The 25,277-nt window shown below is 32.5% G+C and overlaps 1 protein-coding gene across 2 annotated transcripts; it reads left to right on the top strand.

Annotated features, from left to right (window-relative positions):
* Positions 1-4,977: 4,977 nt before the first annotated feature.
* On the top strand, positions 4,978-18,433 carry LOC148613501 (serum amyloid A-5 protein-like). Of its 2 annotated transcripts, none has more exons than XM_088586823.1 (5): positions 4,978-5,213; positions 16,105-16,192; positions 16,654-16,735; positions 16,996-17,106; positions 18,043-18,433. In XM_088586823.1, the coding sequence occupies exons 2-5, from the start codon at positions 16,120-16,122 to the stop codon at positions 18,248-18,250; spliced, it is 474 nt and encodes a 157-aa protein (XP_088442949.1). In that variant the 5' UTR covers positions 4,978-5,213; positions 16,105-16,119; the 3' UTR covers positions 18,251-18,433. The 2 variants fall into 2 exon arrangements, with proteins under 2 accessions (XP_088442949.1, XP_088442948.1); XM_088586822.1 differs by lacking the exon at positions 4,978-5,213 and adding an exon at positions 5,592-5,735.
* The last annotated feature ends 6,844 nt before the right edge of the window (positions 18,434-25,277 follow it).

Genomic DNA, 25,277 nt, shown 5'->3' on the forward strand with positions numbered 1-25,277 from the left:
TTCAGTTTACTACAGACAATATAATTTTACAAAATTTTGCAACATTCATTTTAGTAAAATAATCATCTGAATTAAATAAATTATGAAATTTCACAGTATTTGGTTTCGTAATAAAATTATCTGGTAATAACCTTTTTCTTTCATCATCAAAAAATTTGCATTCAAACATGTAGTGGAATTCGTCACCAATATTATTCATATTACAAATATCACATATACGATCATCTCTATCTTCCCCCAAGAAATGCCCTTGTTCAACTGGCAATCTATGATTTAAACATCTGTAACTACAAAATGCTTTTCTCAAGTCAAAAGGAAGATCAACTAAGTAGCTTTCAAAGTTATGACTACATTTGAATACTCTATAATTAAGGCACTTAGCAGTATTAAAAACTTTCTCATGCCATGACTGTTTATACTGATCACATAACCTTTGTTTGACCATACATGACAATGCTAAATTTTGTGGTACATTTTGCGACAACCAAAATTTTGAATAGCCACAAGTATTTAATACATTTTCAATACAAGTTAACCATTTTGAATGGTAAAATTGCTTAACATGCATATTGTACAGAAGTTTATACAAAATAGCTTATTACATATAATTCTTTTCCAAAATGCTATCATTCTACTTTTGATAAAAATATCAATGGGAAATCTACCCAATTCACCATAAATAATACAGTTTGGTGTACTCTTTTTAAGACCAAGTATTTGTTAGTAAAATTGTACACAAAAAGACTCAAATACATCATTATTGTTAAAACCCCATACTTCACAACCATAAAGTAATATTGGAACTACCATAGTATCAAAAATTTCGAGTTGTAAATCTAATGGCAAATTAAGTTTTCTACTCTTCTTTAAAATACTGAACAGAGCTTTTCTACCTTGCATAACTAACTTTGTTTTATTTTTACAAAAAGATCCATTTGACATAAATACAGTACCTAAATAAGTAAAATCATCTACAATATTAATTACTTCACCATTAAATGTAAATACAGGGTCATTATGAAAATTACATTTCTCTTGCGAAAAATAACAATCTTTGTTTTGGAAGCATTTACTTCTAATTTCCAGGTTTTACAATATAAATACATTGCATTTAGTGCAGCTTGTAATTCATTTTGAGATTCAGCCAATATTACAGTGTCGTCTGCATATAATAACAAGTATAACTTCATATACACTGACAATTCTTCATTATCAAGAAAAATATGAGTAGCATTGTATATATTTGACAAACCATCGTAAGAATGCGACATAAATTCAACAAGATCATTTAAAAACAGTGAAAAAAGTACAGGCGATAGATTTTCGCCTTGGCGAACACCTACATTACTACTACAATAATCTGAAAATTCTGTACCTTTTCTGACACAAGATTTTGCAAGTGCATACATATTGAGAATAATTTTAAACATTTTACCATCAATACAGTTTGATAACAATTTATGCCATAATGCTAATCTATCAACAGAATCGAAAGCCTTTCGGTAATCTATGCAAGCACAATATAAAGGTTTATTAAATCTAGTATAAAGATCGATTAAACATTTCAAATTAAAAATATGGTCACATGCGCTATAGTGTTTTCTAAAACCTGCTTGTTCCTCACACAATACATTGTAATTTTCTAAGTAGCAATTAAGGCTATTATTTAAGACAGTAGTGAAGAGCTTACCAAAACAACTTAAAATTGTAATACCCCTGTAGTTGTCTGGACTACAGGGATCACCTTTATTCTTATATAATTGAATAATAAAACCCTCTGACCAAATATCAGGAATTATACCACAATCAAAAATAATATTAAAAAGTTTGACAAAAACAGGTAGTAACTTAACACATGAATGTTTCGAAAATTCATTTAATATCATATCTGAACTACAAGCTTTATTGTTTTTCAAACTTTTAACAGCATCTAATACTTCCTTTTCATTTATAACAGCATTTATTTCTGTATTCATATTTGTTACAGTATTTGGATCAATATCATCAAAAACATCATCCTGCTCATTTACAACATAAGCAGTATTTAATTTCTTAAAGTGTTCTAAAAACATTCTATAGATACCTTATCTACAATTTTTTGCTTACTATCATTATTACATGTTCTACTCAATAACGACCAGTCATTTTGTCTAAGACCTCTGAGTTTTTTAATAGATTTTTTCTGATACTCATTATATTGCTTATTCAGCACCTTCTTATAATCTTTACTACATTGTACAAGATTGCTTTTACTTTCAGCAGTACGAATTCTCCAATTGAGATTTTTTGCTCTATTATGTTTTTTACGTTTTTCATGACATTCTTTATTATACCATGGTTTATTTATTTTACAGTTTCTGTTTCAACTGACTTTTCTATTAACACAATCAAACAATAATTCACTATCAATAGCAGCATTTTTAATTATATTGTTACATTCTTCAACAAAACTATTGACAACATCTTTATTCACAGTATCAATATCAACCAAATTTAATTTTTCAATAAAAGTACTAATATCTTCATCACATAATGAATTCTCAAAAGTCTGACAATTTTCATTTTTCCATTTTGATTTGTTAACTACATCATTAACATTATCAGTATTTTTAACAATATTTTCATTAGGTTTACATAACAATTTAATATTCAATGCATTATGTACATCACTAAGCATACTATAAAAAAACGAATTTCAAAGTTTGATACATTTGAAAAAAGAATAGGCGACAAGATACAGTAGTCAACAGTAGATAATTCTTTACAAGTGAAAGACCCAATCTGCTTATCTTCACCTAACCTATCATTTGCTATTAACAAATTTAAATCTTTACAAAATTGTAGCAAACGATTACCATAATTATTCACAAATTTACCATGGTATAGCGTTTATACTCAATACCTAATTTGTCTAAATTTGCAAGATCAAATTCTTGTTTTGTTACATAGTCTAACTGTATAGAATTACATACATAATCATCTAAATTTACATAGTCATCTTTAACACCAGTTCTAGCATTAAAGTCGCCTAAAAGGCAAACTTGATAGTCCTTCTCTGTGGTAAACTTCAGTAAATCTTCTTGGATTACATCGAAAAAGTTTATATCACTATAGTCACTATTTTCAGGAGGAATGTAAATTGAACCAAATAAAATAGGACCATAAAGAACATTATTTAGAACAACCAATACAGCATTTTCAGATGAACCTTTCAATAGTTCAATATTTTCATAAAGAACATTTTTAACAAACACAATAATACCACCAGATTTTCTTTTAGCACCCTTTCTATTTGAAGGTGGTAGATGTACAAAATTTGCTATTTGTACATCATCATAATCATCAAGCATAGATTCACTGAAACATAATATATCATAGCTTTGACACTTTTCTTCTAAACCATAAGCCTTAAGCTTTGAGATTAAAACACAAATATTTATAGAAAACACTTTTAACGAATGAACTTGAACATTTGCATTTGAACTAATAACTGAAACGCACTCCTCATCATTTGAATTTGAACTAATGACTGAAATACTCTCCTCTTCATTTGAACTAGTAATAGAAACATCATTTGAACTCATAAAAGAACCACTATCTTCTTCATTTTTCGAACAAATATATGATACATTCTCCTCTTCTTTACTAGAAATAGAATGCACTTGCCTTCCATATAATTCCTATAGCTTGGGCATACCGAATTCCTTGTAATCAAGATCCGTAACTCCTAGATGAAAAAGATCATCAACATTTTCGACGTTAAACTTTTTCCCATCTTTCATTGTGCATATTATTTTACCATCCCTTGTGGTAGTGTTTTTAACATTGTCAAGATTTTTAACATACTTTAGAAGTTTAAAACGCAAAGTAGTTAAGTCCTCATTGATATATACTTTACTCATACCTAGATTTGTTTTCAGTTTCTTTTTGTTAGCAAATAATTTAGCTTTAGTGTCTCTTGAATCAACACGGACCAACAATGCACGCGGTTTCCTAGCTGGGTTACCAACGCTGTGTAATGCAACAATGTCCTCCTTTTTAATATCAACTTCCATGACTTCACACACACCTTTAAAAATGTCAAAATCATCCGTACCCTCTACTTCCTGAAGACCACTAATTCTAATATTTTCCCTCCTCGAGTACTGATTTTGTTTGTCAATTTCAAAACTGTTAGTTCTTACCACAGAACAAATCTTGTTTATCTTAACATCCTGTTTACTAACGCATTTGCCGACAATTTTGGATGACGTCAAGTTTACGGCAGGCAATAACAAGTTTACTACTTTTATGGCGGTCACGTCCGACTCGTTCAATCCATTTATATTCTGAGAAGAAATACGTAATTGTTCAATCAACTCGGAAACGGGGTCTCCGTCACTGTCACTGTAATCAGCACATGCGTCTGTAAAAACAGAAGACAGGTCAGAAAAGCTTTTCATTTTTCCTTTTCCACTTTTGTTTGCGGGTTGAGACGGCATTTTTCCGATTTCAAAGTCCAATATTGTTCAAATCCTTTGTTTACGTGTATGAAAAAAAGGCTTTATTGTTCAGAAAAATTCATATTATGAATGTTTACATAGATGTCAGACTGTATTTTCAATACCATATATCGATGTTTGTCGATTTTACTTTCCACATAAAGTCTCTTTTTTTTGTATTGGCTTTGAACTAGACTGGTTCCCGATCATATTATACAGTAGTCCCGGGAACCAGGATAGCTTTTAACTATCTGCTGTGAAATTACTACGCGGCCTAGCGGCAAAAATAGTTTAGCGTTTCGATTTACCAGTTCGACAATATTTAGCTGAAAATTAACACTTAAAAATGTTTGAAATATCATTCATTTGGGATGTCGGTGAAATATTTAAAGTTTCAAAGAGAATCACGCATTAATTTGAAGACAGCATTTCCGTCCGTGAAGTTATCTGCCGGAAGCCCTTGTGTCATTCGTATACATACAATACTCGAAGCCACTCACATGTCTTCCGAGTAAAAATCATTTTCAGTAGTACATTCCTTTTTATCCGAATTGCCGTTAGTACGTCCTTGCAGTAAGAGGATTAGGCAAACTTGTTGTAGGGGAAACCCCAAATATGCTTTACGAGTAACTTTAGCAGTTAATCAAGGGTATCCAAAAAGACAACAAGGAAGTTTAGAATGGCAAATTAAGCTTCATTAATTACTTTAATTGAAGCAATCCTTGTTTACAAGTGAGTACAATTTGTAACTGAATTAGATGTAATAGTTTCAGGGACCAGTCGAAGGCAGAATCCCAGTGTAGGGATAAGGAATTTTTCATCGTTTATTGAAAACCTAATTACATGTAAGTGTTGTTTTTCAGCAGGGATATCGTTTTCACTGAAAAAAAATATTGGAAGAGCCAGCTTCATATCATTAAAATTGGTCTTACAGTACCACCAAGAACTAAACAACTGCACGCAAAATAAAGCTTTTGTTTAGTTAGAAGAAATCAATTTGTATGCGGCGTTCAATGTTCAAATGCGTATATAAAGTGGTCATAGCGTATAAAAACTTAACCTAAGCGTGTATTATCTATACTACTTGGGGCTGACTTCCTTTTCTCCAGCCAATTATGTAAGCGTTTCATTAAGTGGTTATTAATCTTATTAACTAACCAACTACAGATTCAAATTTCTTCCCTGTATGCAAACTTACAAAAGCGGAGGTTGCTGAAAAATCAACAGCACCGATAACCTATACTACAGTTTTGTGTAAGTACATGATAGATTATATACTTTCTGCATTCAACACACGTGCATTTTAAACCCGAATGCAACTGCTATGTTTGCGTATTATTTTATGGTTTTGTTTGTTTGTTCCTATTCAGCTCAACTGGCCTTCGGCCAGGTGAGCTATTGCCATCACTTGGCGTCCGTCGTCGTCGATAACTACCTGACCAATTGGAACCTAACTTGGTATGAATGTTCCTTGGGGTATCCTACACAGAACTGTTGTGGTTCTTTTTTTATCTGTCGAAAAACATGGCCGTCTTTACTGAAAATAGTATATAGGGGTCAGACAGTAGTTTTTGCATATACATGTATCTCCAAAACCGTTAATCTGTTAAGCCATTTTGGAGTTATTGCCCTTTTTCGACATTTTTTTTTTGCAATTTATTGCTGTTTCTTTCAAACATCTTGTCCTCTGACACTACTTGACCAATTTGAAACAAACTTTGACATGAATGTTCCTTGGGGTATCCTACATAGAACTGATGCGGGAATTTTTGATCCGTCGAAAAACATGGCCGCCGTTACTAAAAATAGAACAAGGGGGTCAGCCAGTAGTTTTTTGCATATATCTTCAAAACAGATAGTTTTAGCAAAATTATTTCAATTGCTGAAATGACCTTATTATAAGGCCTTGAAAAGTCTTTAGGGATCAAAGTTGTCATTGGACGCCTTGTAAGAGTTAATGCCCTTGAAAGATGAAAAATGACGTTTTTGTTTTTGTTTTTGTTTTTTTACCATTTTCAGCCAATACCTTGAAAACTATAATAAATAGAAAGAAACTTTCAATCGCTGAAATGATCCTCATGATATTCCTACAAAATTTTCTTGAGTCAAAACCATTGGACAACTCTTGGTTAAATTTATTGCCTTTCAAATACAAACTTTATCCGGGTGAACGATTCAGGCTCCTGGGAGCCTCTTGTTTTCATCCAGGTTATGTTGGAACACCCTAGACATTCGGTTATGAAACATACCTACAATTGAAAATGTCAAAAGGGTACTAAAGAATCAACATCCGATTTTAAAACCACCTGCATACTAAACTGGTGGTATACGAAAATTTAACATTCTCCATACTAGACTTCGTCATATGAGCAGCACCCTTAAAGCTGATCTCTTCAGAGTGAACCTGGTACCTGACCAGAGCATGAAATTGATGATAAAATGAACATGAAATGATGATGAAATGAAAAAGGGATGGGACACAAGGACAATGGGGTCGACAAACTTTGATTGCCACTGGAAATAGGGAGAGGTGGGTAGGGTCGGACAATTTAGCCTCCTGTGGCGGAGCCCTATGGTTCCTACTCCGGGAAAATACCACAGTAGGGTTCTTTAACGTGCGAGGAACGTGGCATCTTTCCCAACACGGTGCACCACTATGGTTTGCGGTCAAGTTTTCTGTATTATAGCCTGACAACTCCAGCATGTAACACGCCAGGGGTACCCCATTCAACCACCTGGGGCACACATCCCAGTTGCTCTGTGGACAGAGCGCCCTAGCCCCCGGCTAGGGTTCTGAGCACTATTTAGTCGCTTTTTACGACAAGCTTAGTGCTGCTGCAGGCCTATTCTTTTAACACCCGGACCTGCACGGGGCTCTATGGTACTAGGTGCAACAATTTTGTCATTTCTTAAAGTGTAAGTTCGCGATTTTTTCAAAATTTGAGTATGCACAGAGCTTACTTTAGTTTTCAAGAAAAGCTAATCCATTAACTAGTGCGTAGTTTTGACCCCAAAATTGCATTTTAAGGATCTTGAGTAGTCACGTGACTTTTACTTTAAGAGACGATATGTCTGATTACCACAGTATATATGTAACCTACCATGACCATTAATTGCGACCGTCGTTTATTTGTGCTCTTCTGTTCTGATATCTTATACGCCGACAAAAATGAACGTTTTTTTTTAATGAAATTTAAGTTTCTAAGGGTGACGATATGATGATGAAAACGAAAAGAAATTAATCAATTGTATATGAATTCTAACTTAATTACAAAAATTGATGTTATTATGTCTCATTATATTCACGCCCATCTAAATTCAACTATTTGCCTCCTTTAGCACTTGTTGCATGCTTTAATTCGTAATATATTGTCTTGATCTGTCTGATCTTTACTTCTTAAACATAAGTCTCAATTAACCTCTATTATATATTTTGTTATCTGAAAACTTGTCATGTCTCTTTCTTAATTATGCATGAAACAGAGTTCTGAAAACCTCTGTTGACGCTCTGGTCTACTATGTAACCTACAAACACGTGGTTTCGAGAGCGTTTCGGAGTACAGAGTCTAGCCAGCACTCCACAGTTTAGTTTAGTTTCCCACTTTTGGCTAGGGATGAAAAATGACATAAATGGAAACCGGTGGTTGCTATAGTGATTAAAAATGAAGAATCTATTGTTAATCAAACATTTTCTGAAAAAAGGGGACTTTTGGAAGTATTTTGCAATGTTTTATATATTTTCAATGTTGAAGGGGCTTTTTTTCAATGACAATTTGACTTCATTGTGAAAGTGAAAGTAAGTCAATTTTTCACCATGCTAAATTTAATAAGTGGATTACAAGGTGAAATAGCTCAAAATCTAACCGGCGATGCCCATATGAGGAAGGGGTTTTCGAAGGAAAAAGTTTGAACAGTTTCAGGGGATGAAATAAAAATTGCAGATATTTTGCGGGAAATTTGATATTTTTAAACCTGATTTTATGAACTTTTTTGCAAATTTTCGCATATTTTTGCATGGTTTCTATGGTAACCCTATATGCTGTGGGTAATTTTTTTCCAGAACATTTTTACTGCATCCTGAAGGCCTTGGCTAGAGCTATTTCTAGATATATAGATTTACAGATGCTTGACATTTTTTTAAAGTGATAAATGTTACAAAGCATCAGATTACAAGACCAAAATTAGGCAGTTCTACAATACTGTGGAGTGCTGGCCTAGTGTAACAGTTTCCACCACTTGTGCTAAAACAGAGCTGGAATCTTTATCAGCTTCTTCGCTGTCAATCGCACTTTCAGTACATTGTAAAAACAATTAAATGAAGGTTTTCCATTATTTGAATCGGTATATTAATCGGGTCCTCAGAACCTGGAAGGTGTAAACCGGGTCTCTTTTTTTTTTTTATCTAAACCGGGAACTTTTCGAATGAAAAGTGGTCAAGGTCACTGAATGATTAATTAATCTAAACCAGGTCCTTGTCTATTTTGTAAACACCATAAATCTGTTATATTTAATTACCTGTTGTAATTTTTTATACGGGAATGATTTTTGTCTGAATAAAATTATCATAGACAACGGTTTCATTCAAAAATATGGGCACAAACAAGATGAAATGATGGGAAGAATGTTCGACCCTCCGCTTGATTTCGTTATTTTCACAATAAACAAGATTTCAATCAATGTTCTGTTGAGATTGAAGGCATTTTCGTCCGTATACTAGTATTGTTAATGAGATAGAATATAATTGCTGTTTGTGTGTTACAGTTGTAAGCAGTTACAAGTATGCATAAGGTCGTACCAGAAAGATATACAAGACACCTCCTACCTTTCTTCAATGTGCCCGCCTGCCATGTTGCGTTTTCGAAACTAGGTAAAAAGTATCCAAACCGGGCTCGTTCAGGACAGTGATAAATGAATCGATAGAACTCCACTTGTAAAAAACGCGAAATTACAATTTAAGTATGAAATTTGTAATTAGATTGATTTATAGTTACTTCGAAATATTATCTATCATTAAGTCGCTAATATTGTTACCGACTTGCACTCATAATTTCAGTACTTTACATTCGCATATGTTTGGCATAATTATATATTACTACACCACATTATACTGCTGGTCGCTGCCGTGTTTACCGCCAATTCTAGCTTCCTACGAGATCAAAATGTACCTCTTAAATATCATACATGTACACATATGTTCTATGTGTGTTTTTGCTTGTATGAAAACGGGGATTTTTAATTACATTCAAAGATGAAATGATTGATTAGCAATGAACTTAATGTAATATTACCCAGTTTCTGATTCCGACACAGGGGCTCATTACAATTGATATACAAACGTCTCAGAATGTGACGACTCTATTCGCTACACTGCTCCATCGGATCATATTGATACAGGGAAGATGTGTAAACATATAGAAAGGTCTGAAAAATTCCCAACGATGTTAGAACTGTCAAATTTGCGATGCAAATTTTAGGTCGTTCCCTCCACGGGACTCGGAACTCGTACCGCTGTGACATCTATGGCAACACCGCCTGCACTAAGTCCAGCGCCCTAGACCACTCGGCCAGCTAGGCTATATGAAATTTAGCTTCCGCTGGCCGGGTCATTCCTCCTCGTAGGATTAATCTAGGGCTGTAACGAGGAGGAATCAGTGGCATAGAATATTTGACGATTAGCGACTTTGAAGACTTCAGTCTTTGATTTTTAAAGTGTAAGTTCTCGATTTTTACCTGTAGGGTTAATTCGATTTAGATAGTCGAAAAAGATAAGGTAATTGTGCAAAGTATTACATCCCAACGAAAATATTGTTACCGACTTCTTGCACCCTGTACATTCGTACATAATTATATATCACATGTACTACACCACTATATGCTGCTGATCGGTACCGTAGAACCGTCAATTCTAGCTTCATACGTGATCAAAATGTACCTCTTAATACCATACGTGTACATGTGTTCTACGTGTGTTTTATATTGCTTTTATGAGAGCGGGAAGTTTTAATTACATTAAAAGACGAAATGATCGGTTATCATTGAACTTTCTGTTATATTGCAGAGAAACGAGTAGTCTTCGGGTTGTTTTGCGTCATTACGGTTTTAAATAGAGCATATCGAAACTTCGCTTGAAGTTTGTCGATCTTAGCCGATTGACGAACTGTTGCGTTACACAACAAAGTTCAAAGTTCAAAAGTGAAGTCGATGCATTAAAAAAAAACAACATTACAGCAGATTTTAAAACCGACATAAGCTTTTAAAACGTTCAAAAATGCCTACTCTATTCAGTGATTGGGATTAAAATTTTGCCAATGGGACTATGGCCCCCTTACCCTTCAATTCAATGGAACATTTTCAATTTCAATGGGCCATTCTGAAAAAAAAACATAGGACAGTACATCAACTCAATGAAATCTAGCACAATATCTGAGAATCATTTAACAAGAAATATATATATGTCTAAATGAAATGACAAAAACAACTACCCCTTCCCAAAATCCGATCAACCTTCTTACTTACCCCAAAAAGTACTCACAATCAATTCCTAACCTTTAAATAACATCAAGGAGTATACGTGAAGATAAATCCAAAATCAATTACTGTAGTCCGGAAACTTATGTCATACAATTTAGGTCACAGTCATATAATAAATCATGGAAATCAACACAAATATAACAAATATCATAAAAACAACATAAACTACATAATTTTGATTGTCGATGTCTAGCTAATAATATTATGTAACCGTATAGGATGCTTGAACTCGCCCCTGAGTCGGACACATTTCTTGCCGAGCTTAGATACGGTTTTTGTCAAGGAAGGCTATTTATAGCCTGAACTTGACTTAGAGATCGTCGGCAAGTGGGATTTAACCGGAAGTGGATATTGCCAAATGGAACTGCCTAAATATTCCGCGATCTTTTCTCTTTACCCTCCCCCTTTTCCACCTTGCAAATTTACGTTAGTATATCGCTCCGCCGCCGATCAATATCTGATGCTTTGTTTTTCGTAAGAGATGGAAGTATTATGACATCAAAGCTTTTGTAATATTTGTTGAATTGCAATATTTCTATGATTATGTGTTTATCTTAAACTATTTGAATTTTGTCTTAGCGAGCAGGACTATTTGTTCTAATTGACATGACGCAGGACAAACACGGTACCTCCAATAACCGAAAACAATATGGCGTCGGAAGGACAAGTGACTAATTTCAAAGTACTGACGCCATATTGATTATTACGGACTTTCGTTAGGTATCTAGAAAGTGCTGGAATACTAACTTATTTGCAAGTGTGTTTAAATATCAAAGTGAACAATTATACCACCCAATAACGTGTTTTATTGATGTTTTCGGATTTTCAATCTGGTTTTCGGTTAACACCGAGGTTTTTGGTTATTCGAGCCAACCGCAACGCAAAGTTTTTAATGACGAATTTTTTTTTCTGCAATGTACACTGTTTGAGTTGTTGGTATATTGTTAATGTCTACCATTACAAGAGGGTCCTGTAGGTTTGAAATTGTTAATTGTTTGTCAATCTTACCAAGGTGTTAAATATAGACTACTGTCATGACTGTAAAAATCTATTGCGAATGTCGATAGCCTCTAATAACGGATTTTCGGATCTGCAATTTAAGTATAGTTTTAATGTTTATGATTACAGTGAGGGTGCGGGGGGGGGGGGGTTGGCAACCCACCTTTTTAAGGGAAAATTATAATTTTCATGCCAGATGAGCCCTGAAGGTTTGAGAAAGTGTTCTAGTATTTGTAAATTACAGGTATTTTTGTGATCCCAGGAATTAAAAATGCAAGCAATGTGTACATGTACATGAATAAACATACAAATGCACATGTAGCAAACAATATGAAGTATTTAAACTATAAAATAAACATTTGAATAATGGAATTGTTATATTAATATGATTTCGAAAGCAGAAACATAAACAATGTCTGTTTCAAAGGTAAGGCAATGTAACTAAATTAGACCTTAATTGCTTCCCCTTTTTTTCTATGTCACATGAAGTCATGCGACAAAGGAAAAAAGGGGAGCAATTAAAATCTAATCTGAATTAGATTGGGAAATGAAGCCATGTGGCATATTTATCACATTCAGTAGTTGATCTATCAAAAAGAGGGATCTAGTAAAAATTAGGTATTTTATGTAGCCAAAAAAACTTTTAAAGCATAAAGAGTCCCCGCTGATGACAATACTGCTGAAAATATTCCTAAGTACGTTAAAAACGATTTGATGATATTTTTTGTATTAGAAATTGCCCAATTCTCAAATTTTCAATCATTATCATTGTGGCTGACCTGTGATTTAAATACCCTATAGCACATCCCTAGACATATATTGCATACCCTAAAGCACAAGCCTAGACCTATCTCGAGTACCCCTAGGCCTATATTGCATACTGTACAAATGTATATCACACCCCTAGACCTATATGGCATACTGTATATCACACCCTTAGACCTACATATATATCGCATACACTATATCATACCGCTGGACTATATCGCACCCTTAGTCATACAAAGTATGCATCATATACTGCATATCACCCCCTAGACCTACATATACATGTATATGGCATACCTTATATCACACCCCTAGACCTATATGGCATACCATATACCACACCCTTAGACCTACCGGGTATATGGCATACCATATATCACACACCTTGACCCAAAAGTAGACCTTTCCTAACAGCTGATTTTCAGGGACATTCATACATGTACAATGTATTAGGTAAGTGAAGGTATACATAAGTTTGTTCATATACTACCAATGCACACAATGATTCAAAATTTTCGGAACTGGTGATAGGTCTACTGTAAACATTGCCATTGAAAAACAGTTGTCATATGTCTTAGCGAAATTTGTAGTTTACATTTGTATGTCTGTGAAAAGGAAATTTATACTGAAAACGTCAAAAATACATGTGCATGTACTCTAACTATGGTTACCGGCATATGCAGTACAGTATTAATTAAAGATTTCATATATGAAATTATGATATTTGTAATATAATAATACATGTATCAAATTTGTTATTCACTTTACAGTGAGACATTAATTGCTTATAAACAAATCAACATACAGGGATAGATCCAGATATTTTTTGAAATGGGGGGGGGGGGGCATCATTATAAATCATCAGGTAACTAGAAACAATATATGGGAGAAGCCCTAAATTTAGGTTACAGACCACCAATTCAACCAATGAGCATTTGGAACGTACGCAAAAATAGTCCTACGCAGAAATTACTCCTGTTCCTCATAGTGCTGTGAAAAAAAGTTCTCATCTTATTTAAAAAATTTAAACAGTTTCTGAAAGGAAAAACATTTCTGTACATTTTATAGGTGCATTTTGCTTCTTGTGATGTGAAGCCTAATCTCCATAATGATTTTTAAATATACCCCTATCTTGTGAAAACACTGGGATTTCCCATGCTATTTATAGACCCTTCACTTCCGGTGACCAGTACTGCACTGCAAGTCTGCTAACCCCACATGCCATTCTGAGGATTGTGAGCTGACATATGTAGAATCATGCTGATATATAGTCCTCTGCAGGTTAAAGTTAAGGTAAAGTCCAGAGAAGCCATTGAATATTGTGAAATTAGCATAGAAGCCTATGGAAAGTGGAATTAGTGGTTTTTAGCCTAAAGCAATATCATTAGTAAACTTTCCGGTTTCTGTATTTAGAAGTTTTGTCTAGTACATGAAAGGGCTTTAATTTATTGTTTTAAACTCACTACTTCAAACCACTTTAATGATCTTCCTGGTTATGAGAGGATGTTGGTTATAACAATGACCACCTGTCCGTCAGGTGAAAAGTAATTTATTCTACTCTTACTTATATTACCTGTTATTAACAGTTATTGAAACAAAGATGTGCTCACGAAGTACACGGTACTACATTTTGTAAAGTTTGTTATGTTTTATTCAAGATAAATTTGAATTATCTTAGAGAAAGAAGTGTGTATTTTTCCTTAATTAAGACAGCTGATAGAGATATTTCAAGAATAACATTTCAGAACACTAAAATATAATATATATTTATTGTATTACCTTTTTTAATGCAGGACAGAAATTATAATGCTACAGAAGTACTGTTTGCAAAATTTCAATCAACCAGTACTGACTAGGTGGCTTAAAAACCAGTAAAAACCTGGGACAAACCACCCAACCTCTATTTTTGCTTGGTTTTGCACACAATTATATGTACATGTAAGAATATTTCTCGTCAAGGGGAGGTTTCTGTACTTCCATATGATATGGTTAAAATACATGTATATTTTCATGCATTTACATATTGTAACATTTTGCAATTATCAAAGGCACTGTTATCATCTTTTGCTTGATTTCTTTTCAGTGGTAATCCCTTTATTGCGCTGGGGCACTATTTAGGCATGAAACAAAGTGCTGGTACATGTCAACATCTCTTAATAAAAACTACAAATATGAAGTCTGATTTCGTAGCACTTATTTGTTGGCAAAACTTAAGAGTTACTTGTGTTTTAATATAATGCATATCGGTGAAACAATCATGCAGAAAAAAATGAAAGAAATGGACATACATTATTGAGGGCAGACAGGTATAAAAGACTCTGCTTAAGCGCAACAATGATTCGACTTAAAAGTGGTACTCATGGGGTATGGGTTCATTAGTAACCTTTTTGTTTTGGAAAGTAGAAAAGATGGATTTATATTCAAAGTGCATTTGTTATAAAGAAAGACAAAATATTTCTTGTATTCACTACATCTCTTTAACCTTGACTTTCCATCTTGAGTGGAATCTTAAATTGCTAAAATATATGAGGTACAACCAAAATTTTTTAAAATTTTTAAACTGCATAGTAGTTTTGATAACAAGAGTTTGTAGCCTTGTTTGAATTGAAAAATTCCTAGAGAAAGGTAATTATTTATTGTAAAAAGTGTATAGTTTTGACATTTTCAACTCATGGCCTAATCTAGACAACAATGACAAGGACAAGCTTTAGTAAATTCTGTTTGAAAACTAACAATATTGACATATTTATTCATTTAATCTAATACAAATCACTGTCAAAGAGAGCACAAACAAGGAGAAGTTTTTTTGCTCATTTCTCCCTTAGATTAGGTCCTAGCTACACTACTCCACAGGATTCATTTCTACTTCATGCATCTCCAACCCGAAATTTCAAAGTGTGGATTTTTTCTTACTTTGAAAATCCATATAATTCTGATAGTCAGTAATTCACAGTGGAGATCATATTTTTGAAGAAATACTGGTTTAGGTGTAAAGTGTCAAGAAATTTGAGGACATAAACGTACACAGCCAGAAATACCAAAAACAATAAAAGAAAAGAAGATCCATTAATGCATTAATAAACAAGCAGTATTGATATGCATTTCATTAAAACAGATGGTTCTTTTTAAAATGACTAAGTTTTTTTTATCGTTTTTTAAGCTTGCATTTTGGTTACATGAATATTTATGAGGTTTTCATTGACTCAGTGCCTCAGCACTTTGATTTAACTTTATCTAGTATTTGCTTTATTCTGTGTGTGTGCAAGTGCATCGATGAAAGGTTAGTACTAAAACGAGATTTTAAACATAATTTTTATACTTCCAGATTTTGTTGTTCGTGATGAAGCATGTGTCAATTCTGGTGATATTACTAATTTGTGTGTATTTCCATGGGACTGATGCCTGGTGGAGAGGTAAATTATTTCAATTTGTCATTTTTAAAAATTGAGATGATTTCTATCGACAAGGATGGTGTAAATGAATTAAACAATCGATATAATGTAGATTTTTAACTGGCCTTTTAAATCTGACTCATCAGTTTTCTCTGAAAAGTGAAGAGAAAAAATATATGTTGATATGTAGAATTTACTGAATGAGAATAAATATACCCTTTTACCGTAAAGAAGGGCTTCTAGAAGAACACTAGAATTTTCTTCATGCCCGTTTTAGCAAATGGGAAAATACAGAATGGCGGGGACATCTCGCGGAAAATTAATCATCACACTGCGTTTTAAAAAAAGTTGCTTGGAAATTTATTTACGTCAGGGCTGCTGCACGACCCTTCTCGTCGAGTAGTTTCTATCTTAAGGGGTTTTACTGTCACATTTGAATAATGGATACATATATTTCGATCTAACATAATTATTTGTTGTAGGAATTGGGTCTCGTATCAGAAATGGGTACCGCTGGACCAAAGGATACCTAAAAGGAACGAGGGACATGTTGAAAACATATGGGTACATTAATACTTATTACTGTTACATGTACATGTATATGTTGTTTTATCATGTTGGAGAAATTAGAAAATAATAATTTGCTCTGGCATAAATCTAGAGTAGATAAAACCTTAATACATAAATATATAACGTATTTACTAGAACAAGAAATGTGAATTAACCCAACGAAGATGTATTTCTGTGTTTTCAAAACATACCAAAAACATAAAACAGACACAAGATGAAATGGGCATTTATACAAACTTCATAATCTTTTACAGGGAAATGAGGGCAGCTAATGTGATAAATTCTGATAAGTACTACCACTCCAAGGCAAACTATCTGGCAGCTAGACATGGAGGCGGAGGTCTTGCTGCAGCTAGACATCTGAGGTAAGTCTTGTTTACTAATCGTTGAAAGCCATGCAGCAAACAATGAAAAAGGTGGTAACAAAAAGGGGTTATAAAGGTTAATATTGCCCAACTTCAGATGAAATTAGCGTTATTCATCTGTGAGAAACTCATAGAAATCGATTCACATCAATTTCCCATGGACCCTGTCACAAATTTTACTTACTCGATTCAGGTAAAAATGACGTAAAATGTTTTTGCCTGTATAACCCTGGCTATATTCAGTAGCGACTTGGTGCATTATGGAAGAGTGAGATTTACAGAATGATAAATTAGTAAGGAAAGTCTCGAATACACAAATGAGGTAATCGAAAGGTTGATAGAAAACATCCTTAACATGGTAGGATCCGGAGATTTTGAAAGGGGGTTCAAAACGGGTTCCATAAAAGAGGGTTCACTGTTCCACTCTCCGGAACTTATGCTCTCCATTTCCACCTGTGTCTGTAGGTGAAACATGATATGAAAAAAAACCATAATTTTGCTAGTGTAATTTGACTATTTGCACCGTCAAGGAAAACATACAAAATTTTCCATATCATGCTGGACCATTTAGTTACAATTTCATTGAAATGCACTGAAAATGAAAATTTCAAAGGCAGATTACTCTGTCAAAAACTGCATTTTTCTAAGATTCTATTGAAAAAATTATGAGCAAATCAGCCATGCAAAGATCAAATAATGGTCTTTTCAACATAACTTATGTTTAAAGTCCCTGATTACTTAATTTCATTCAAAAATAAAGACGCATATAGTTGTATATGTTAATTGGTACATAGAGACAAGACAAAATAAAAACATCACACGCACATCGCGCATGTATTCAAATTTTATTGTAACGGTGCATGCATCGACGGAAATTAGTACCATGGGTTTCTGACGTTGCTGTACATGGTGGAAATCAACTTTTTTCTCTTTTAGCAATGCTCGAGAATGGACAGATAAAGTCAAGTACAGCGTAAAACACAAACTAAGATTGATTGATAACAATAGATACCAGGAATTAATGGCGGATTCAAAGAAAGATCAAGAGGCAAACCGATGGGGCAGAGCTGGTAATGACTACAATAAATATAAAGTCAGAGGCATTCCGAATACGTACAAAAACGGATACTACTACAATGAATAAATCTGAAGAGGCATTCCAAAGATGCTACGCACTACAATGAGTAACCTGAAAGACACTAACAGCAAAAAATCAAAATAATTGTCATTTTATTTTCAATATCACTACTACAAAACTTTATCATTTTATTTTTTTACTGGGTTTACGCTTATATTACAACCATTAGTTAATAAAGCATTCTGTTTATATGGCCATTTCAAAATAAGAACACGTGTACATGTATTTGTATGGTTTTGCAGCCCAACCATGAAACTAGATTACTGTTTTGTTGTGTCCGCTTCCACCATGATGACAAATTTATTTCTTCAGGTCGCTTGGATTCGGAAATTGTAAAGGGGTTGATTCAGGGCTATGAATTATTTTGTTCATTTTTGCTTAAATGTTATACAATGAATCCGCCGCTTATCTAGTTTCATAGTTTTCTCCTTCCATATTCCACATAAATAAAACAGCATAAGCAAGGAAAAGCAAACAAACGAAACAATAATACTTAATTTGCCGGCGTATTGTGGTCGCAATCGGAGTTTTTGGTGGAGCCAGTGTTGATTCTACAGTGAAAGATGGGCAAACCACTTACGGACTTGTTTCGGTATATCAAGGTTAAAAATGATTAAAATTGTTAGGAAGATACTTCAAAATGCTTATGATGTAAACAGGCCACGGCTTACTCAGGCTTCGGTTTAAATAGGTTTCACTGTATTTTTTTCTTCATTCCTACATGCTTTCTATTTGTTATTTTTATTTCTGTTAACTTTGATTTTACTGTTATTTGATTTTCTTAAAACTTTGCCAGGATTTTCACTTAAAAATAAAAAATAAAATATGTCAATGATACTCAAAAGAATAATTAATGATGACGAAAGCAGAAATAGCTTCAATATTATCTGTAATTTCTATACAAAGAAAGAAACCGACTTCATTGGAACACTGGATCATTTCGGATTCTGATCAATGTTTAGTGTTAGATAGTATGTATTCAAAAATGTTCTTGATAATTATAATATATTTTCGTAAGGGTAATATTCCCAAGTTTGCAAGATGTTTTATTCACACTAACGCTATAGGAATTTCTGTAGTTTCGGCAGGATCCGTATGTTGAACCTGTATTAAATGGAAAAAAAGTTTGTTCGTATTTATAATATTCATGTGGTTTTTGTTAGGAGCAGAATGAACCAAAAGTTTTAATTTGTACTAAGTATCTATTTAGCTTATACCCTTGAACTATTCTTTTTTCATTGAATGTTGAGTTGTGTGAAGGAGTTTATTTTGTAAGATTTATTTGACAAGTATTTTTCATTGATTTACTGTCAAAATATAGCATTTTGTTTGAAAAAAATGTGGAGAAATTGGGTTCCCCAGCGAATTTGAACACGTGTATTTCTAGATATCTATTATCGTTGAACAATCTAACAACTGAGTTATGTTTATTAATTAGTAAACTGTGACCTTACGCACGCTAGTGCGACTGTGTTGAAAAAATAAACACACCTATCTAAACTGACTATTGAAAACAATCAAAACTATGCTTATGTGAAAGCTGTATACTGTTGGAATCAGAACAAATTATAATTTCTGAATATTTGTCGCACATGGTTCTTCCAATTCCTTATAATCAATTGAACTTTCCAAAGACCCATAAAAAAGTCAAAATTCCGTATGTCATCTGTAACACACTGTCGGTCTAAAAAAGCTAAAACAGTGAATTGCGCTATTGCAGAGGGTACGAAATTCGCCAAATTTTGCATGGAATAATAATTTCATGTTTGCTTTTTGAGATAATAATCGATACTGCGTTAATTTTAGACAAAAAAAATATTCAATGCAAAAATGAAAGTGTTGGTAAATGGTCAGATTTCTAAAAGTGTTCAGTAATCAAATTTGATTACTAATGAAAGAACTTATTTACACAATATTCTTTTCCGATTAATATTTCCTAAAAACGTACATACTTTCAGCAATTCTACGTCGGCATTTGATAAAATTGTCAGTACAAGCAAAAAAGTTACGTCTTTTTGAAAATGTCTAGCGAAATGTCAGAAGTCAATATTTTCTGGATTCTTTGAGAAAAGTTCATGCTCCAAAGCAATTTTACAATCAATTGGCAACTTCTTCTATGAAATAATGATACTTTGTAATTGTACATACACTTAGGAATACACATATTTCATTTTTTATGATTTAAACCGTTTAAAACTGAAAAAAATCGAACAAAACGAATGTCTAGCGATTTGTCGAACTTTCACTTTTTGAACGTTTGGAACGTTTTCCGTCGATTGGGGAATGGGGAAATTAATGGAAATAGTTTCTGCTTTAGATAACAAGAACCAGACACTTATACGCGTCTCTGCAATTACAAGTACAGAACATGCAACTGAAAGAAACAAAAAAAAAAAAAAAAAAATCGAAATCAATAGGATTCAAAAAGACTAAAAGTATCTTTATTTTGTTTATTAACAAACGAAAGAATAAACCAAAAAATAATAGAATAAATTCTCATAGTTTATAGGAATTCGATCGGAGTGGTATTGTGCTGCTTTTAGGTGTTTTTCTGTTTTTCTTATGATTCTGTACTATATCAAGGCTAAAATAGACGTAAGTTCTGGATGTAACAATTTTATTTTCCAAGGATCAAGTTAATAAAAAGTAAATATATCTTGACTTTATATATATAAGTCTTTATATAGTGATTGATCCTTAGGTGTTTTTTCTGTTTTTCTTATGATTCTGTATATCAAGGCTAAAATAGACGTAAGTTCTGGATGTAACAATTTTATTTTCCAAGGACCAAGTTAATCATATTTAAAAACATAAATCATTTCATAAATATTACAAAACATAAGTATACTATATTAAAACTAAATTAAATTCTCAAAATACGATATTTGTACAAAAACATTTCATTTGGGGAAACATGGTTAATAACTACTCGCTTAAATTTTTACTTAACTATTTTCAAACAAGTCATAAAAATAATATTACTATACCTCAAATAAGTAACAGTATGTGTCATTTTCTAAAATAATATTTAAATCAAAAACATAAGTTTATAAGCGAAATAATTGTAACGTAAAATAATAGGTACGAGATCACAATTAATTCCACTTGACTTTTCGTTGCATAGTTCCTTTTTTTAGTGTGTTTCTTCCTGATATTTTTTCTTTTCTGTCGTAAACTTCATTGCTTAGTATTAACTGCAGAAATGTAGGACCAGGATTAAATTTACAAGGGATTTTTTTTTTATTCTGTAATTTTATGTGGAGTTGTAATTTGGTCCGACGAAAGAAGGTCAAAATTTAGGACATTTGGCAGTGGTCACTTTTCATGTCTACTGGGTCTCCGAAGCAAAGTTGCTAAAAAATAAAAAAAAATGATGGTGAATTTTTCTGTCACTCTTACAGAAATCTGCTATTATACATGTTTCTATATTGGTGAAGTTTGCATGAGTTTGAAGCGGTGGAATTTTTTTATATGTCCAGATGGGTCTGTTGAAATGCACTGCGAAATTAATTGTGTCCTCGTACCAAAAGTGATATATATCTCCCTTACCGGTGATTAGTCAAATAAGATCTTCCGGAACCAAATAACTATACTTGAAATATTATCAATAAATAAAATGTAAAATATTAAATTGAACTGAATTGATTAAACTAATATGAAAAGTTAAATAAGTAACTTGTAACTATTGAACAAATTATTTTCACCAAGAACAAAAATAAAATGAACTGCAAAAGTGACCAAAATATTCTTACCTAAAATAGACGTAAGTTCTGGATGTAACAATTTTATAATTTTTTAATAAAAAGTAAAAATATCTTGACTTGTATAGTGATTGATCCTTGGCCTCCAGAGACTTACGAAAGTCCGCCCATGTCCATTTCATACGGACACGTAAGATTTTCAATGTTGCAAATACATGTAAATTAATCCTTCGGCACTCTTTGATTATTGTTTTATATTTATTTATTATATCCGACAGACACTCAAAAAGATCCTAAATTATGAGATGACATTTGAATATAAGATTAAACACTTGAATTTCTAACCCGAAGGTTTTAATCATAACATTAATAGCTTTTGAACATGTGGAAGTGAGAAGTACCGTCAAGTATTAAAATATAAAATTATAAGTAAAAATATTATAGAATACTAACTCTTTTCATAAAGCTTTCATCTATTTCAGAAAATAAACTTTTATTTCTGATTTGAACTTCAAATTAAATTAGCTTCAAAAATAATAATTAGTACTAATTAGTCCCTTTTATAACACAATATATCCCTGTACTTTAAAAACTTTGTTCCTACAAAGTTGGAAAAAAAAATGCATGTATATACATACCAGCAATACAATAAAAAATGTATATACAACTATATGATAGATATTAAACCTTGAAATTTTGTTCATTTAGCTTCATGGCTGCATTAATTTATAAATTTGATATTTCCATTTAATGGCTAGAGTATCAATTGGATGTACACCATCAACTAATTTATGATAAAGATATCTTATTTTCATGTCATAATTATTTTTCTTGTGGATAAAGTAATGTAGAAATGGAGTGTGTAAATGACCTGTAATGAATTTATTAACCTTCTGAATGGTTTCATTTAATGCATTTTGCATTTCATCATATCGGTTGACAATATTTTAGTTGGTTTGTTTTTCCTTGTAATTTACGTACACTATTCCATTTCTGTATACTTATTGTTGTAATGGTTATAAATACAACTTTACAGTTTAATTCTTCCAAAGTTTATTTTGTTTTTAACATGATCTGCTTAATTTCTTCAAGTTTATTTATGTTAGTGGTGTCAAAATAAGTTTCATCATATCCTCCCTGTTTGATTTTATTACATAAGTCTGGTATTCCAGTCATAAAGTAAACTATTTTGGGATCTTTGTTATCTTGTAATTTTGAAACTGCCTCAGGTGCTAAATCTTCTAACTTTCCTCCTGGTATAATAAAAATTTCTTTACATTGTATTCTATCTTTAATACACCTGCCTCTACTTGAGGAGAAGAAGTAAGAGTAGTTGAATATCTATAATAAAAATATATATATAAGTAATAAGAATAATGTAATAAAATATTTGCGAATAGAAGAAAAATGATATCCTGTAAGTTCCGAATACTGATCAGGTTGCGAAAACATCTCTGAAATCAGTGTAAAGTTTTAGGCAGAAATATCATTTTAATTCTGTTCATAGTTATAAAAGACAAGTAAAATTCATTTATTAATATAAATAAATAAATCCTCAGAATGAATTATCTTGATATCTCACTTTTTTACTAATATTAAATCACACGGAATATCCTTTGAAGTCACCATGAATGAAAGCATCCTAGTCCTATATATCATATCCTTCCTGTAGTTGATTATATTGTGAATTGTTCGAATATCCATTGGTTTGATACATGTAAACGCACAAGTGGGAATGTGGCACAATATCGCTGCTTTTAAACATATTTATGTCATAATTCTCCATACATATTTTAATATTGATGTAAAGGTAGATGAGCAGTATAAGTAGGTAACCCCTTAGATGTTCAAATATTTAGGCATAAGGATATTAATGGTTTAATAGCTTAAAATAATTCTGATGAGTAATAATAGAGTGTACACAGTAAGGTTGTTTTAAAATTTGGCGCAACTGAAAACTTTGGAAATATGAAATGTGTACTTCCTTATTAATATTTAAAGAGCTTTATGAAAAGAGTTAGTATTATATAATATTTTTACTTATAATTTTATGTTTTGATACTTGACGGTAATTCTCACTTCCACATGTTCAAAAGCTATTAATGTTATGATAAAAACCTTCGGGTTAGAAATTCAAGTGTTTAATCTTATATTCAAATGTCATCTCATAATTTAGGATCTTTTTGAGTGTCTGTCGGATATAATAAATAAATATAAAACAATAATCAAAGAGTGCCGCCGGATAAATTTCCGAAAAACTCCGAATCGAACAATATAAATATAATTGATACGAATGAAGACCAAGTAAATTTTAGAATTCCTGTTCGTGTGCATGGAAATACCGAGGAAACAAAACCGACCAACTCTGATGTATTCGTTGGTGTGTCTCCCAGAAAACGTTCGGCAAGGTTCTATTTGTCTGGAATTGACAATAAGTCCACGAGGTCTGGTATTCTACGATTTCTCGAATTAAAAGGAGTAAAACCTACATTTTTACAACTCTTCCATGGCAAATATGGATCGTCTCGTATTTCCGCAAAATTGAACGTATCAGAAGATTGCGCTGACCTTATTGAAAACAATACTCATAGGCCGTCTGGTGTACGATGTAGAAGATGGTTAAGCAACCGCGACTGGCAACAGAAATGGAGTGAAAGTCCAGAAAATTAGTCTGGTATATATAATAAACTAGTCCCCATGTTGTTCATATTGTTTATTTTTAATATGTGTTGTGTTGCTTTTGCTATAATGAGCCTTAACATATTAACATGGAATGTGAGAGGTATAATGTCATCCACTATGTGCTTGGCAAATTTACTTAATCATACAAATTGTGATATTGCAATTATATGTGAGCATAAACTTAAACCAAACTTTCTTTCGTATATGGAAAGTATCGATAAAAGGTATCGTAGTATATAAAAAACTGACAAGCTACATGAACCATACTACTATACAACATGGAAAAGGTGGTATCTCTTTAATGTATAAATCTACTTTACAATTCTCAGTTAAAGAAATTGTAGATACGAACTCTGATAGAATTGTAGGTATTGAAGTGAAATGCAAAAATTCTAGATCAATTTTTATTTTTGGCGTGTACTTACCTGCAGATAGTTCAGTTGATAATTATAGGCAAGAGCTAAATGCCCTTGATGACCTGTGTTCGTTTTACACTAATTATGGTAAAATTATTGTTGCAGGAGACTTAAACGCTAGTTGCATCAGTAAACACATGAATCTTACAAACACAGTAAAATCAAAAGAACTACAAAATTTCGTAAAAAGACATTTTTTATATCACTCATTTACTGATTCATTTAAAGCTTCGC

Source organism: Perna viridis, chromosome 6 (genome assembly GCF_037379345.1).
Source record: "Perna viridis isolate PV_CMFRI_1.1 ecotype Kerala chromosome 6, ASM3737934v1, whole genome shotgun sequence".
Classification (NCBI taxonomy): domain Eukaryota; kingdom Metazoa; phylum Mollusca; class Bivalvia; order Mytilida; family Mytilidae; genus Perna; species Perna viridis.